The following is a 14,964-nucleotide window of genomic DNA, read 5'->3' on the forward strand; positions in this document are numbered from 1 at the left end:
GGCCGGTGAGCCCAGAAAGAGTAAAGACTTGCTGGGGGTTGGGAGGCCTGCCAGCCTCCCTGCCCCCCAGCATCTCTGCCTGCCCTCCATGTACCTGGTAAATCCCTATAAAAGCCTGCAAAAGCCACCGAGGTCTCCAGGACTCTCTCCTCCTTTACCCAGTCTGTTGGATTAGAAAACCTGCACTGTGTCATCCTGCCCATTACAGTTGGAAAGCAATGTGGAAGTGGCATCAGCTGAAATGATTTTCCAATACAAAAATTCATTTTGGTAACAATGTCCAGATTTCTGCATGTCACAGTGTCATCTGGAGTCACACAGCTCTGGCACTTACAAGCTATGTGACTTTGGGAAAGTTATTCTCTGATTCCTACTTTTTAGGTTCTAGAAGGCTAAAATTCTTAGACCTTTAGCCGGTTATTAATAATTACTACTCTTAAAACTCCTAGTTGCTTTAGACTCATTAGCCTCCCTAAAATCTAGAAATAGTAGAGATGTGTTATTATGTTTGTTTAATAATCAATGCTTCCAGTGTTCAGGTAAAAACTGCAAACATCTAGAAGGTAAATTGCTTTGTAAACCCTAACCTCATCCAAAATACCTATGGTAGTTTTTTTATAGCTATGCCGGGTCCAGAGAGCTCTAATCTGTATTTGATCTCCTAGCTTTGGAAGCCCAAAGGTGGAGTAAGCATGTTTCCTGCACCTTGAGCTCAGAGGTGGGACGGAGCAGAGGGATGCGGGCTTGGCCTTGGCAGGGTACCCAGGTGCGGAGGGGTCAGACCCGGCCCAGCCTAGCCGGCCCTTCCGCAGACCTGGCGTCCGCGGGGTGTGTATTCCTGTGAGTGGAGTCGCAATCACCGAGCGTTGTGTCGCTTCGGGTGTTCCACCGAGTTCGCGAACTTTGCGGGTGCCGGCAGCGCCCCGCGAAGGGGAACACCTGTCCTTCGGCGGCTTCCTATGGGCCAGACCCGGGTGGTGGCCTCACGGCGTCAGGAGACCCCGACCTGGAGACGGGTGCGCCGGGGGGCGGGCGCGGGCGGCCGGGGAGCAGCGGGCGGGCCCGCAGGAAGGTGTGCGGGAGGCCGGCGGGGCGCGGGGCGGGGCGATGACGTCAGGGGGCGGGGCCCGCGGTAGGTGAGCCGGCGGCCGGCGGCGGCGCTCATTGAGGGCGGCCAGCCGCGCGGAGCCGTGGTGCCTGGTCTGCGCCCCGCGCCGCCCGTCATGTCCCTGAGAAGCAGCCTTTCCCGGCTGCTCCGGGCGCGCGCGCGCTCCGCCCCGAGGAGGGCCAGCCACTCCGTCGCCGTGATCGGAGCCCCGTTCTCGCAGGGGCAGGTGAGAGCCGAGACCCCGCGTTGCGGGGCAGGCAGCACGCCAGCACCCCGGAGAGAGCGGGGACAGGGTGGAAGGGTCGAGGAGGCGAGGAGAGGATGGCGGAGCGAAGAGGGGACACGCGGGGGGTGCCTGCGATTGGCCGCCGGGAGAGCACGTGGATCGACCCCGCTAGAAGATGGGGACAGAGGCAGGAGGTGGACTCTGGGCGGCGGGCAGCGAGCTGGGGGGTTCTGCAGTCTTCCCAGGAGGAACGAGAAAGTGATGAGTCCAGCGTGGGTGATGGAGAAGAACCGGACCAGCATCACCGAGGGAAAATTGAGCAGAGGTTAAAGAGATCGACTGAGGATTTAAAGCTCCTGGGTCCATTCTCAGCACATTTACTGGAAAGGAAACTGGAGCTGGCTGCTCTGGCGAACGGGAGGGGCTGTTTTGTTCTTCGATGAAAGAAACCTGCAGAGAGCTTACTAGTGGAGAAGTCCCACCCCAGCCCCGGCCAGTTACTCCCACACCCAGCCATCAGATCCCGATCTGGCTAGCCCAATCCCTTTTCATCCCGGGGCATAGAAGATTGATTTGGTTCTAGTGATTTTTCCCGCCCCCCCCCCCTTCCCTGCAAGTGTTTGAAAATGATCAGACCTCAGGTGAAAAATAACAAAAGGTGATGGCCGTCACAGGTTTTCAGAGAGCTCTATTGGTAACTGAGTGAGTGTAGTATAGCAGATTTCTGTATTTTTGTGAACTCAAGTGACCTTTTCCAAACATCCTTCCATCTAACTATGTAATTTATTGTGTGACAGAAAAGAAAAGGAGTTGAATATGGTCCAGCCGCTGTAAGAGAAGCTGGTTTGATGAAAAGGCTCTCCAATTTAGGTAAGTGGCTGTATTTTAAATGCCTGTGAGGGCTGGTAAGAGACCAATTAAGTCTTATCTCTGATCTCCTGGGACTGCACCCTGCCAGCTGTGGTCCCTCCTTTGGATTTCACCCACCAGCTTAAAACTTATAGAAGAGTTTTCAAGCAAGGTCTTGTTGCAATAGTGTGTGCAAGGCAAGAAGGTGGACTGAGATGGGGCCCAAAACGAGCTGTTTTGTTAGTGGCTGCAAAGCGGTGCAGAGATTACTAGCTCCAGCTCTAACTGCCCAAACTTTCCTCTGAATTCTCTCTTAACTCAGTCATGAGGTACTTGTGACTCATGGATCTAGTCAATTTCCTTTCCATCATTTTACTTCCTCCTTAGGGTAAATAGTTTTATATAGTAAGTGGCTTAAATCAGCGTCTTTCCAACTTCTGTTTATGAAAATAACTTGGGTTACTTGTAAAAATATAAAATAAGGATGCATAGGCACCTCCATGGAAGAGTCTGGTTTGTTGACTCAGGAGTGGAACCCAGACATGTTTTCACAAACATCCCTGGTTGTCATAAGTGAACTTGCAGTGTTGTAATTAGGACAGTGCTGAAAACTTACAGAACCAGAAATAAATCTGACCCAAGATACATGCTATTTACTTAGTAATGGAAAACCCCACTTTTCGTAATAAGGCACCAAATTTCAATACTTTTTTGATAGAAGGTTCTTCCTTACACCTAACTCAAATGTTTCTAGCTGCAGTTTAAGGCCATTTCCACCACTCCTATTAGGAACATCCTCACATCTTTTCTGGAGCTGTAAAGTGCAAAAGGTGTGGCAGCAGGAGTTGGAAATACTAATTAAGAATCTAGGTGAAGTACAGATCATTTCCCCCTCTTTGTTTGAAACTCCCTCTGCTGGCGAGGGAGTCCATTCCAGAGTCATCTCCCTCCAAAACACAGAGGAATAATTAAGTTGTCAAAATCTCCTTGAGTTGAGCTGTCGTTCTTTGCCTCTAGTCCCATTTGGATAGAGTGTCTTGGCTTGAATACTCAAAACTCTTCATGTTAATAATTGCAGTATTTCCTTTTTAGTCATTTTTAACAACTCTCCATGTTTGCCATAAAAGATAAATTGCTGAAGATTTGGTCTTCGTGTGTCCGAGTTACCTCTGGGAAGAGGGTTTTGTTCCTGCTTATCTGTGAGGAGACTGTCCCCTTAACCAGCTGTGCACATTTAGCCCTTTTAAAGCACCATTTTTACAGTGACGGCAACAGTCTCTGGTAATCACTGGCTTTTTTGTTTTTTGTTTTAATATTGGATAAACCTTTTCATCTCTCTGATGAGCTAGACCAGGCATTGCTCGAATTGCCTGCTGATTGCTAGATTCTGCAGAAAGAGACTCTGACAAGATCAGCTTCAGCCTTTTGCACTGGAGACAGTGATACTCAGTTGTGGCAGCTGAGTGAGGGGGAGGGGCAAATTTGCAGCCGCCTCTTTTCTCTCACTACTCTCCTTTTTTCTCTCACTACTCTCTCGTAGACTTCCTTTCCTGTCACAGCTTACGGTATTTTTCCACTCCAACAGGGAAGCCTTTCTCCCTTAAATGCTATCCTAATGCGTCCTCTGTCGACTCAACCTAAAGTGACCGTGAAGCCTTAGTTTATTTGGTCGTCTGTTTTAGATATTTTTAGTTTTATAATTATTTCTTTATCCTGTAGTTGATTGGTAGCCCGGTATCACCAGCAGTTTGAAATACAATCTCATCGCATATTACAAAGACTGGCGCTCAGCATATTTCCAGCATGTGGTTTGGGCGCCTCTCCAGCAGTGTGTTGGAGGAAAGTACCAAGAGAAGGTTTCCATTGCTGTGTTCCCAAATAGCACCAAAATAACTTCAGTCCTTTGAATACTTTCATACACTTTCATCGTCAAATTTTTAGGGGGAGAAGACACAAGGAAAGGTAACTTTCACAAATCCCTTTGTTCTTGCTTCCTGCGCTGATGTCACAGGCAGCTGACGTTGCCATGGCATCAGCTAAACTTCCCTTTCTCTTGAGTGAATGTATTTGATTTAGTGGCGGGGCTTGTTTTCCTTTCCTTGGGCTCAGTAATGACACTCAATGGTTCTCTCTCAGGTAACCACTTATTTTTATATATAAAGCGAGCCTAAGAGAAATGGAGAGGCAATTACTCTGGCCAAGCACAGATGCAGCGCCTGCATTCCTGATCCTGGTTAGCTTTCTGGTAGCCACGGTAATTTGTCCTTTTTTTCTTCAAATGAGTCCCCTATGGGTGAAGATAGTTTAAACTAAGATTAACAATTGGAGTTCTCTCTCATTCAAATTATGGTAATTTGACCCAGCTGTGGTGCTGAAGAGGCAGATAATAGAATTAGACCTAGAACAAGGCACTGTGATCAGACCAAGGTCCAGGAGTTCAGGAAGCCTTTTGGAGCTATCCTGGTTCCCCCCAACTGGCTTTGAACAGTCTTTCTGTTCCATTTGGTGCCCCATTGGATGGCACAAAAGGTGATATTTTAGGTTGAGACTCAAGAAAATCTGTCTCCTTCAGCTGGAACTTCTGAGGGCTGAGGTAGTTATTTAAACTTGAGAATCTGAGCCTCCCTGGTGGCGCAGGGGGTTAAGTCTCAGCACTATGAAGTTATGGACAGCCACTGCAGCACGAGTTCGATCCCTCTAGTGTATTTCACTCAGTCTGCCTGCCTGTTCTGCTCCCCACTCTGTCTCTGGTGAATCCTCTCATCACCACCACCACTACACCCTCTCCCGCTCCTGCACCTCTGGCCTACACCCCTAGCTCTTGCGTGCATAAATAAATAAAATAAGTCTTTAAAAAAAATAAACCTGAGAATCTGAAGTATGAGAACTGTTCATTTGGAGCAAATTGATATGTGAGTGCAGGGGTCTGTATTTGGTAGAAAATGTTAGCAGTCATGAGCTGTATGGTAGTGATGCTTTAGATTGCATCTTCTCATCCTACCATTCCACTGAAACTACATTGTCAAACTCACTAATTTGTCAGCCATCACTGGACCTTTCGATTGCGCAACTGACCACTTTATTCCTGAAATATCCTCAGGTAGCCACTGTCCTGGGTCTCCTCTATTCATTGGCTTGTCCTTCCTGGACTGCGCTTTATGGGATCCTCTTCCTACCAACTCACTGCCTCAAGTGACCAATCCCATCCACTTCCACCTCCCTCTTAACTGCCCTACCTGTGACCTTCCTCTAGCATACTGTGTCTGTTCCTCCAACTTTGTTCTAAGTAGCCTCATCTCACAGAGGCTTCCAATTCAATGTTCAAAACAATTCATTATCTTCTCCCTCAAATCTGCTTATCCTGCCTGTAGTCTTCCCATTATCTAGTTATCACACTATCTCTTATTATCTAGTTATTCAAGTCAGATTCCAAGACCAACATAATTCTTTTTCCCTTACATCTATTGATTAGAGTCTTGTTGATTTTTCCCTCCTAAATCCTTTCCATCATGGTACTGCTTTAATTCTGTCCTTATCTCAGATGCCAGTGGTATCTCTTGTCCTACTTTGCTTTCCTGCCTGCCCCTTCTTCATTGCTACCAAAGAGATCTAAGATGTTATTTCTCTTTCCATGACATTGCTTTTAAATACACCCATGTTTCTCAATCTCTGGTTATTCATAACCATCTTTGCTAATTTGCCATAATATTTATTTTGGTGTCTTTTTTTTTTTTTTAAAGATTTATTTATTTGGGCCTCCCTGGTGGCACAAGGGGTTAAGCACTATGAAGCAACCCACAGCCTCTGCAGCATGAGATCGATCCCTGGCCAGCCAGGGAGCAACCCACATGGCAAGGCAGACCTCTCCTGTCTTGCCTGCTGCTCCCCTCAGCAATGTATTTCTGTCAGTCTGCCTGTTCTGTGCCCTACTCTGTCTCTGGTGGATCCTCTCACCCCTGCATCTCTGGCCTGTACCCCAGCTCTTGTATGCATGAATAAATAAATATTTACTTGTGGGGCCTCCCCGGTGGTGCAGCGGTTGAGCGCTGGGTTGCGAAGCTGCCCGCAGCCTCTGCGGCGCCGGTTCGATCCCTGGCTGCTCCCCAGCCACCAGAGGAGGGTCCCACATGGCGCGCAGACCTCTCCTGCCGCCCGCTGCTCCCCTCAGCAGTGTACTTCGGTCCTTCTGCCTGCTCTGCTCCCCGCTCTGGCTCTGGTGAATTCTCTCACCCTCCTGCGCTTCTGACTGTACCCAGTGCATGTATAAACCAAACAAACAAATAAAAAAAAAAAACATGCCTCTAAAGATTTACCTGTGCATGCATACAAGAGCTGGTGTGGGGATGAGAAGATTCACCAGAGACAGTGGGGAACAGAACAGGCAGACTGACTGAAGTACACTGCTAAGGGGAGCAGCGGGTGAGTCAGGAGAGGTCTGCTGCACCATGTGGGTTGCTCACTGGCCAGGCATTGAACTCATGCTGCAGAGGCTGCGGAAAACTTCATAGGTTGGGTCTTAACCCCGTGCGCCACCAGGGAGGACCTGGTGTCTGTCTTTAAATTGGAGTTAAAGCTTCATACTTTTGAAGTATAACCTGCCCCTACAATAAGCAGTGAAATCTCAGGCTTGTGCCAGGTACATCTTTCTAATACTTTTTATTTTAATGGCGTTACATTTTTAAAAATATTTTATTATGCATACAAGAGCTGGGGTGTAGGCCAGAGGTGCAGGTGGGAGTGGGGTGGGGCGAGGGTAAGAGAATTTCCAGAGACAGAGTGGGGAGCAGAACAGGTGGATTGTTAATGATGTTACATGTTTATGTTATCTTTCAACCACTAGTGGTTTCTGTTCTATACTTAACAGCCAACAGGATAAGTCCTCCCTTCCACCTTTTTATCTCCATGCACACTCCACCTCATTTTTGTTGCAGTTGTGAGCTCATGACCCAAGCTCTACCAACAGAAGTATACATCCCATACATCCAAAATTTTGATTTGAAATCTAAGCGGGAGCTGTCAAGAATTCATTCTGTGATGGGCAGTGGTGATGGCAGTTGTAGCCATATGTCCTGTCCAACGTCAGAGGGGTCAGCCATGCAAGAGGCAGAGCCTCCCCTTCTCAGCAGAGGTGACAGCAGTGACAGCCTCTCCACTGGACCATCTTGCAAAGTTTCTATTGGCGCCTTTATTCCTAGCAGTGTGGTTATCAGACTTCAGGCCCTGTTTGAGATTGTGGGTATTACCCAAATTAAACAAATTATGCTGAAATTAGCCAGGACAGGTTTCTGTTGTTTGCAGCTTAAAGATTCTGACTGATAAACCATTATACAAAATCCAGTGATAAATTGCCAAGTGGGCTAGAATACTCAATGCTCTCTCTCCTGAGGCCCTTATTAATAAATTCTTGTTGTTTGCTTGTCACAATCTTTTGTGAGTTAAGGTAACTCATTGGGTTACAGTTTCTTTGACCTTTGGTTAATTTAAGACTATATCTTAGTCCCTTTGGATTTTGGCAACTCCATGCTTTTTGGTACTTTGATTTTTGAACCATCATGTTCAACCTTAATGTGACTTCCAAAAACAGCAGCCTTAGGTTTTGTTTTTTTCTTTTTCAGTAATGACTTTTATTATTGCATCTCAAGATGTATCACAAATAGGTCTAAGAAATCATCCAGTATCTTGCTGTTCTGTAGATGGACAACTTAAATCTTATTCATCAGCCTGCTGAACTGTTCCTTTTTCAGAAACATAGATGCCATCCAAAAATTTCCTGATATCCTTGTTTTTAACTGTTGTGCAGTCTTCGTTTTTAATTAAAGATGTCTTCAAGTCCTAGACATAGCTGACTGCACTAAACAGATCTGCCTTAATGTGGTACTGTGACTTAAAATCATTTCCAGTGCTCTGTATCTTGAGCGTGGCAGTAGCTATAGGACTATATGTACTTGTCAAAACTCGTTGAACTTAAAAATGAGACCTATGTATGCATCAAAACGGTTTAAACATCTTTTCCAGGTTTATTTTTGTTAGCAGCTTTTTAGTTACTAAAAACCATAATAAGTTTATTCAGTAATTTATATATTAAACTTTTTTTAATAGTAAAGCTTTTTAAGATTTATTTATGCATACAAGAGCTGGGGCATAGGCCAGGGGTGTCAGGGCTGAGAGGATTCACCAGAGACAGAGTGGGGAGCAGAACAGGCAGATTGACCAAAGTACACTGCTGAGGGGAGCAGCGGGCGAGTCAGGAGAGGTCTGCTGCGCCATGTGGGTTGTTCCCTGGCCAGGGGATCGTGCGGCAGAGGCTGTGGATAGCTTCATAGGTTTTGTCATAACCTCTTGTGCCACCAGGGAGGGCCCCTAACTTTTTTTATTTTGAAGATTTATTTTATTTATGCATGCATGCAAGAACTGGGATGTAGGCCAAAGGTGTAGGGGATGAGAGGATTCGCCAGACAGAGTGGGGAACAGAACAGGCAGACTGAGAAATACACTGCTGAGGGGCAAATCAGGAAAGGTCTGCTGTGCCATGTGGGTTAGCTCCCTGGCCAGGGATGCGTACTCAGGCTGCAGTGGTTGGAGGATAGCTTGATAGTGCTGAGACTTTAACCCCTGCACTACCAGGGATGCCCTCACCTAACTTTTTTTAACTTCTTATTATGTAAGTTTTGAAACTAACAAATGTAGAGATAGTAACATAATGAATTCAATCATTCCGTCACCCCATGTCAGTCATCGGCACAGTGCACCTCCGTGTCTTTTGAAGCAAATCACAAACAGCATATCATTTTGCCTGTAAAACTCTGATATATAGCTTCACAGTAACAAGAATTCTTTAAAACTTAACTACAATACCATGGTCATATCTAAAATAAGTTAATATCAGATACCCAGTGTTGAGGAAATAGAGTAACTTAAAAAAAGAAACTCTCCACTAAGAAAACCTCTCCACAAAGTAGTGAGAAGGAAAGCAGTTTATTGTTGAACATGCATTAAATCAGGCAAGGTGCTACAAGATTGCAAAATTAAGAAATCGGACTTAAAAAACAATTGAACTAGGCCTCCCTGGTGGCACAGCGGTTGAGTGCTGGGCTCTGAAGCTGCCCGCAGCCTCTGTAGTGCTGGTTCGAGGTCTGCTGCGCCTGCTGCTCCCCTCAGCAGTGTATCTCATCAGTCTGCCTTTCTGTTCCCCCGCTCTGGTGAATTCTCTCACCCTCTCGCGCTTCTGACTGTACCCAGTGAAGCACGGGAAGGTGAGAGAATTCACCAGAGCCAGAGTGGGGAACAGAACAGGCAGACTGAATGAAGTACACTGCTGAGGGGAGCAGTGGGCGTGACAGGAGAGATCTGTGCGTCGTGTGGGATCCTCACCAGCGGCCAGGGATCGAACCAGCTCTGCAGAGGCTGCAGGCAGCTTCGCAGCCCAGTGCTCAACCGCTGTGCCACCAGGGGAGGCCCAATAAATAAATAAATCTTTAAAAAAAAAAAACAATTTGGTTAATATTATATAGATCTTACGTGTACAGTATTACAACTTGACATCATTGTGGTCACCACCAAAAGTCTGGTCTCCATTTACCACCATGTAACTGAACCCCCTCACCCAATTACCCACTCCACTTCCTCCTTCCCTTCTGGTTTTGTTCTTATCTAAGAGCTTGTTTTTTTCCTTTGTTTATCTTCTATATATGAGTGAAATCACTTGGTATTTGCCTTTTTTCCATCTCACACACCTGCCAAACAGGTAGAACCCGTTCCATGTCTCAAGATAAATGATAGCCCCTTTTCTGGTGAGAGAAGCCATCCTAGCTTTATCATGGAAGTGAGAGCTACTACTACTGTTAGTTGAATTGTTTCCCCTCAGGGCAAAGCCAGCTTCTCAGATCTTAATTATAGGGGGTAGTTTTGCACATTGGTGGCAAGCATCCACTACCTGTGCCCACAGAAGTTAAGCTTTCATCTCTAACTGGAATTAGAGGTTGAAGCCTAGATGAAGCTATATAACAGAGTTTTTTTAAAAGATTTATTTATGCATACAAGAGCTGGGGTACAGGCCAGAGTTTTGGGGGGGTGAGAGTGTAACAGGGTGGTCCCCAGGAAAGGGGGAGGTTCCCTGCCCCACCCAAGGAAGGGTGGAGCTGAGCAGGAAGAGGAGGAGAAGCTGCAGAAGAGACTGAGGAAGGAAGCAGGATGGAGCCAGGAGACCTGGAGGAGGCGCATGGAGCCTAGAGACACATGAAGAAACTGCGCTTGTCTTTTGGTCGTGGACTGGGTGACACAGATGTGGGTGAGACCCATGGGGAGGTGACAATGGCAGCTTTTATCTTGATGTTGATTTTGCTCTTTTCCTTCCGGGCTTGTCTGGTTGTTTCTGACCCTTTTCTGTGGGTCCCCACTGGAAGATGCTTTAGACCTGTGGCAGGCTTTGGGGCCTTGCTCTGGGCCATTCCCATATGGATGGACTTTTACCCACGAGGGGATGGGTAACTTTGAGTGCTTCATTTAGAAACTAGACTCTTTGCCTTACCTGTATTGTTTCCTAGTCTTATTAAAGTTCCTTCCCATTAAAGTCTCCTATGTTTTGTGTTGATGCGGCGGATGGCAGAACCCATGTAGAATAGGCAGGTTTGCGGGGTTTGGGCTGCCCCTCTCCCTGTCCTATAACAAGAAGATTCACCAGAGACAGAGCGGGGAACAGAATCTACTGAAATACACTGCTGAGGGGAGCAGCGGGTGAGTCAGGAGAGGTCTGCTGCGCCATTGTATGTAGCTCCCTGGCCAGGGATCGAACTTGTTCTGTAGTGGCTGCAGTGAGCTTCATAGGTTTTGTCATAACCTCTTGTGCCACCAGGGAGGCCCCAATATATACCAGAGTTTTACAGGCAAAACAATATGCTGTTTGTGATTTGCTTCAAAAGACATAGAGGTGGACCTCCCCTGGTGGCGCAGCGGTTGAGCGCTGGGCTGCGAAGCTGCCCGCAGCCTCTGCAGTGCCGGTTCGATCCCCAGCCACCGGTGAGGGTCCCACATGGTGCACAGACCTCTCCTGCCGTGCCTGCTGCTCCCCTCAGCAGTGTATTACGTCAGTCTGCCTGTTCTGTTCCCTGCTCTGGCTCTGGTGAATTCTCTCGCCCTCCTGTGCTTCTGAGTGTACCCAGTGCTTGTATAAATAAATAAATCTTTTTTTTTTTATTTTTTTTTAATAGAGGCATGTTTTTATTTATTTATTTGTTTGTTTGTTTTGTTTGTTTATACATGCACTGGGTACAGTCAGAAGCGCAGGAGGGTAAGAGAATTCACCAGAGCCAGAGCGGGGAGCAGAGCAGGCAGAAGGACCGAAGTACACTGCTGAGGGGAGCAGTGGGCGGCAGGAGAGGTCTGCGCACCATGTGGGACCCTCCTCTGGTGGCCGGGGAGCAGCCGGGGATCGAGCCGGTGCCACAGAGGCCGCGGGCAGCTTCGCAACCCAGCGCTCAACCGCTGCGCCACTGGGGAGGCCCTAAATAAATCTTTTTTTTAAAAAAAGTTCCAGTTTAAAAAAAGAAAAAGACATAGAGGTGTACTGTGCTGATGATTGACATGGAGTGATTCGAATTCATTATGTTACCATCTCTACATTTGTTAGTTTCAAAACTTCCATAACAAAAAGTTAAAAAATGTTAATCTAGGCTTATTCATTTCAAGAAGATGACTCCCAGGTTCTAGAGGAACCCTTACTGTATTGTGAGGTTGGCAAGAGGCTTAGTCATTAAGGAAACTTAACACACCTTTGGAAAGGATGGAGGAAGAAATTCTGAAACAAAAAGGACAAGACGTCTTCTCCTTGTCCCTTCCTCTTTGAATTGGGATCCAAATCAGGTCTATGTGGATTCATATCTCTAAAGTCCTTATAGGTCCCTCCCCTGTTTTGTGTTTACTCCCTCTTCCTAGCTGTTTATTTGTAGAAGAGATTAGGTCATCTGTAGAGTCTGAATTTTGCAGATCACATCCTCATGACATTCTATGGTATGTTCTTTTGTCCTGAATATTTCTTGTAAACTAATAACTGGCTCTGGAGCCTTGGTCAGATTCAGGTTCATTTTTTTTCTGGCAGTTCAGTCTTAGGTGACAGTATGCACTTCCATCAGAGGTGATTATTATTCATTGAGTATTGCCCAGAATTGATTCGTTGATTTGTTTCCATGAATTTTCAACAGGATAGCATCTAACACCTTGGTGCCAGCATATCCCCAACTGAACTTCACATCTCCTCTACTCCCTTCCTCTTGGTCTTATCTCTGTAGTATCTGTCTCTGTCAGAAAGCTGGCGGGCATCCCAGTATCTTTCTTCCACACCTCCTCTAAGTATTGCTGGAATCTCAGTTCCCTCCTACTGCCTTATCTCTATAGTCCCTGGGTGGGACTGCCCTTCTCTAAGCCAGTCTATGTCCCACAGGCCACCAGAGCACTTGCTTTACAGTGAAGATTTGCTCTATCACTTCCTAACTTGAAAACCTTAGTATCTCTCAACTGGTGAAAACCTTAGTATCTCTCAACTGGATTAGGATCTGGGTCCTGCCCCCTCCTGCCACATCACTCTATAGTCCTCCCAAGAAACCCAAACTCAGGGAACTAAGAATTGTTCTGTAGACCTAAAGGTATTACTAGCAGGTCCTCCACTAATGTTTCATTCAGCATCATTTTGTTATAATGTTGATGAGAAAAAGTCAATTTCTAGCTGGGGTCACTCATGTGCAGTTTGCATGTTCTCCCTATGTCTGCGTGGGTTTTCTCCAGGCACTGCAGTTCCCTCCCATATCCTGAAGATGTGCATCTTGGCTTCAAGGTATGTGTACGTCCTCCCAGTCTGAGGGGGGTGTGTGTGTGTGTGTGTGCTTGCACACACCCTATGATAGAAGGGTGTCCTGTCCACGGTTGAGTCCCACCATATGGCCTGAGCTGCCAAGACAGGCTCTTATTACCTGAGATCCTGAAATGGAATACGTGGGCTGGAAAATGAATGAATGAATGAATATAAATGATTGTCTAATATTAGAATGTTTGGGGTCTTTTTTTTTTTTTTTTTTAAAGATTTATTTATTTATTTATACATGCACTGGGTACAGTCAGAAGCGCGGGAGGGTGAGAGAATTCACCAGAGCCAGAGCAGGGAGCAGAGCAGGCAGAAGGACCGAAGTACACTGCTGAGGGGAGCAGCGGGCGGCAGGAGAGGTCTGCGCGCCATGTGGGACCCTCCTCTGGTGGCCGGGGAGCAGCCGGGGATCGAACCAGCGCTGCAGAGGCCGCGGGCAGCTTTGCAACCCAGCGCTCAACCGCTGCGCCACCGGGGAGGCCCAGAATGTTTGGGGTCTTTATTTAAAAGTTTGGTCATCTTTTTGTGACCAAAAAGATGCCATAAGATGGCATATTTATTTATATCAGTTCGGCCTCTGGTCAAATTGGTTTTGTTACAGTTTGTGTGTGGTGTTATTACTAAATTTAAAAGCTAAGCCCCTATTCCTTGCACAGCAGGAAAGTTGGGAAGCTTGAATGGATAAAGGGAGTGGATGGGGCTGTCCTGGGAAAGGACCTTTAAGCTGGTGATCCAATGAGCTGATGATCCTCTATGCTAATTCAGATCTTTAGTCAGAACACACACAAGACTAGTCACCCTAACCTGGAGTATTAATAGAGCCTTGGGATCCTTTGGTGCAGCAGACCTCGCTTGTCTCACCTGCTGCTTCTCTCTGCAATTTTTTTCTTAAGATTTTTTTTTTAATGTATACGAGAACTGGGGTGTAGGCCAGAGATGTGGGGGGATGAAAGTGCGAAGCAAAACAAGGCAGATCTACTGAAACACACTGCTGAGGGGAGCAGCGGGCGGGCAAGACAGGAGAGGTCTGGCTGGCTGGCAATAGCTTGATAGCACTGAGACTTTAGCTCCTGCGCCACGAGATGGCCCTGTAGTTACTGTAGACACATGCTGCATTAGTCCTTTAATGTCACAGATAACACAAATCAGAGGCCCAGAATTTAAGGGGTTTGTGGGTTGGTTTATATAATTTAACTCTTGGGCCTCCCTGGTAGCATAGGTTTTAAGTCTCTGCACTATTACCCATCGCTATGGTCTGAGTTCAATCTCTGGCCAGGGAGCTTACCTACATGGCACAGCAGACCTCTCCTGTCTCTCCCGCTGCTCCCCTCAGCAGTGTATTTCAGAAGATCCTCCTGTTCTTCTCCCCACTCTCTCTCTGTTGAATCCTCTCACCTTTGGCCTACACCTCAGTTCTTGTATGCATAAATATATAAAAATAAATCTTTAAAAAAATAGATAATGTAACCCTTGAATAAACTGTTCCTCTCTCTACAATGATCAGTTCTCTTTGGTGTTGAAGGTGTATTCATGTCGTAGGTGTGGTAATGCTCAGAATTGAAGAGAAGACAAAATCTTCCTGGCTCCCTCCCCACCACCTCTTCAGAGAAAACAGAACAGAAAACAACTTCTTGTGTGACCCAAGAATTAAGTCACAAGTGGGTACACCATGTGGTTGGTTAGGACTTGTAGCGAGTTGGTGTCTCAAGATTTAATTGACGTTCCCTTTAGGTTCTTTCATAAATGTGGAACATTTGGACTGTGTGTGAACTGGATTCTTGGAGTAATTTCAATGAGAAATCAGTGGGCTTGTGTGTGTTTGCTGCTTCTCACCAGAAACTGTTTTTATCAAAATGACATCGTTTTGAGAAATCTTAGTTTACAACATCCATTTCAAGGAAAAGAAAAACATTGAAAAGCCACAAAGAT

General features: G+C 46.4%; 1 protein-coding gene across 1 annotated transcript in view; it reads left to right on the forward strand.

Annotated features, from left to right (window-relative positions):
- Positions 1–1,114: 1,114 nt before the first annotated feature.
- The window catches only part of ARG2 (arginase 2), a gene marked incomplete at its 3' end in the record, with an annotated part of 30,410 nt that continues 16,560 nt past the window's right edge, over positions 1,115–14,964 (forward strand). The window contains exons 1-2 of the mRNA XM_084239848.1: positions 1,115–1,334; positions 2,132–2,204. Coding sequence (XP_084095974.1) covers positions 1,224–1,334; positions 2,132–2,204 — 184 coding nt within the window. The 5' untranslated portion in view covers positions 1,115–1,223. The remainder of the gene's footprint in view (positions 1,335–2,131; positions 2,205–14,964) is intronic.

This window comes from Talpa europaea (genome assembly GCF_964194135.1).
Source record: "Talpa europaea genome assembly, chromosome: 8".
In the NCBI taxonomy this organism is placed as follows: Eukaryota; Metazoa; Chordata; class Mammalia; order Eulipotyphla; family Talpidae; genus Talpa; species Talpa europaea.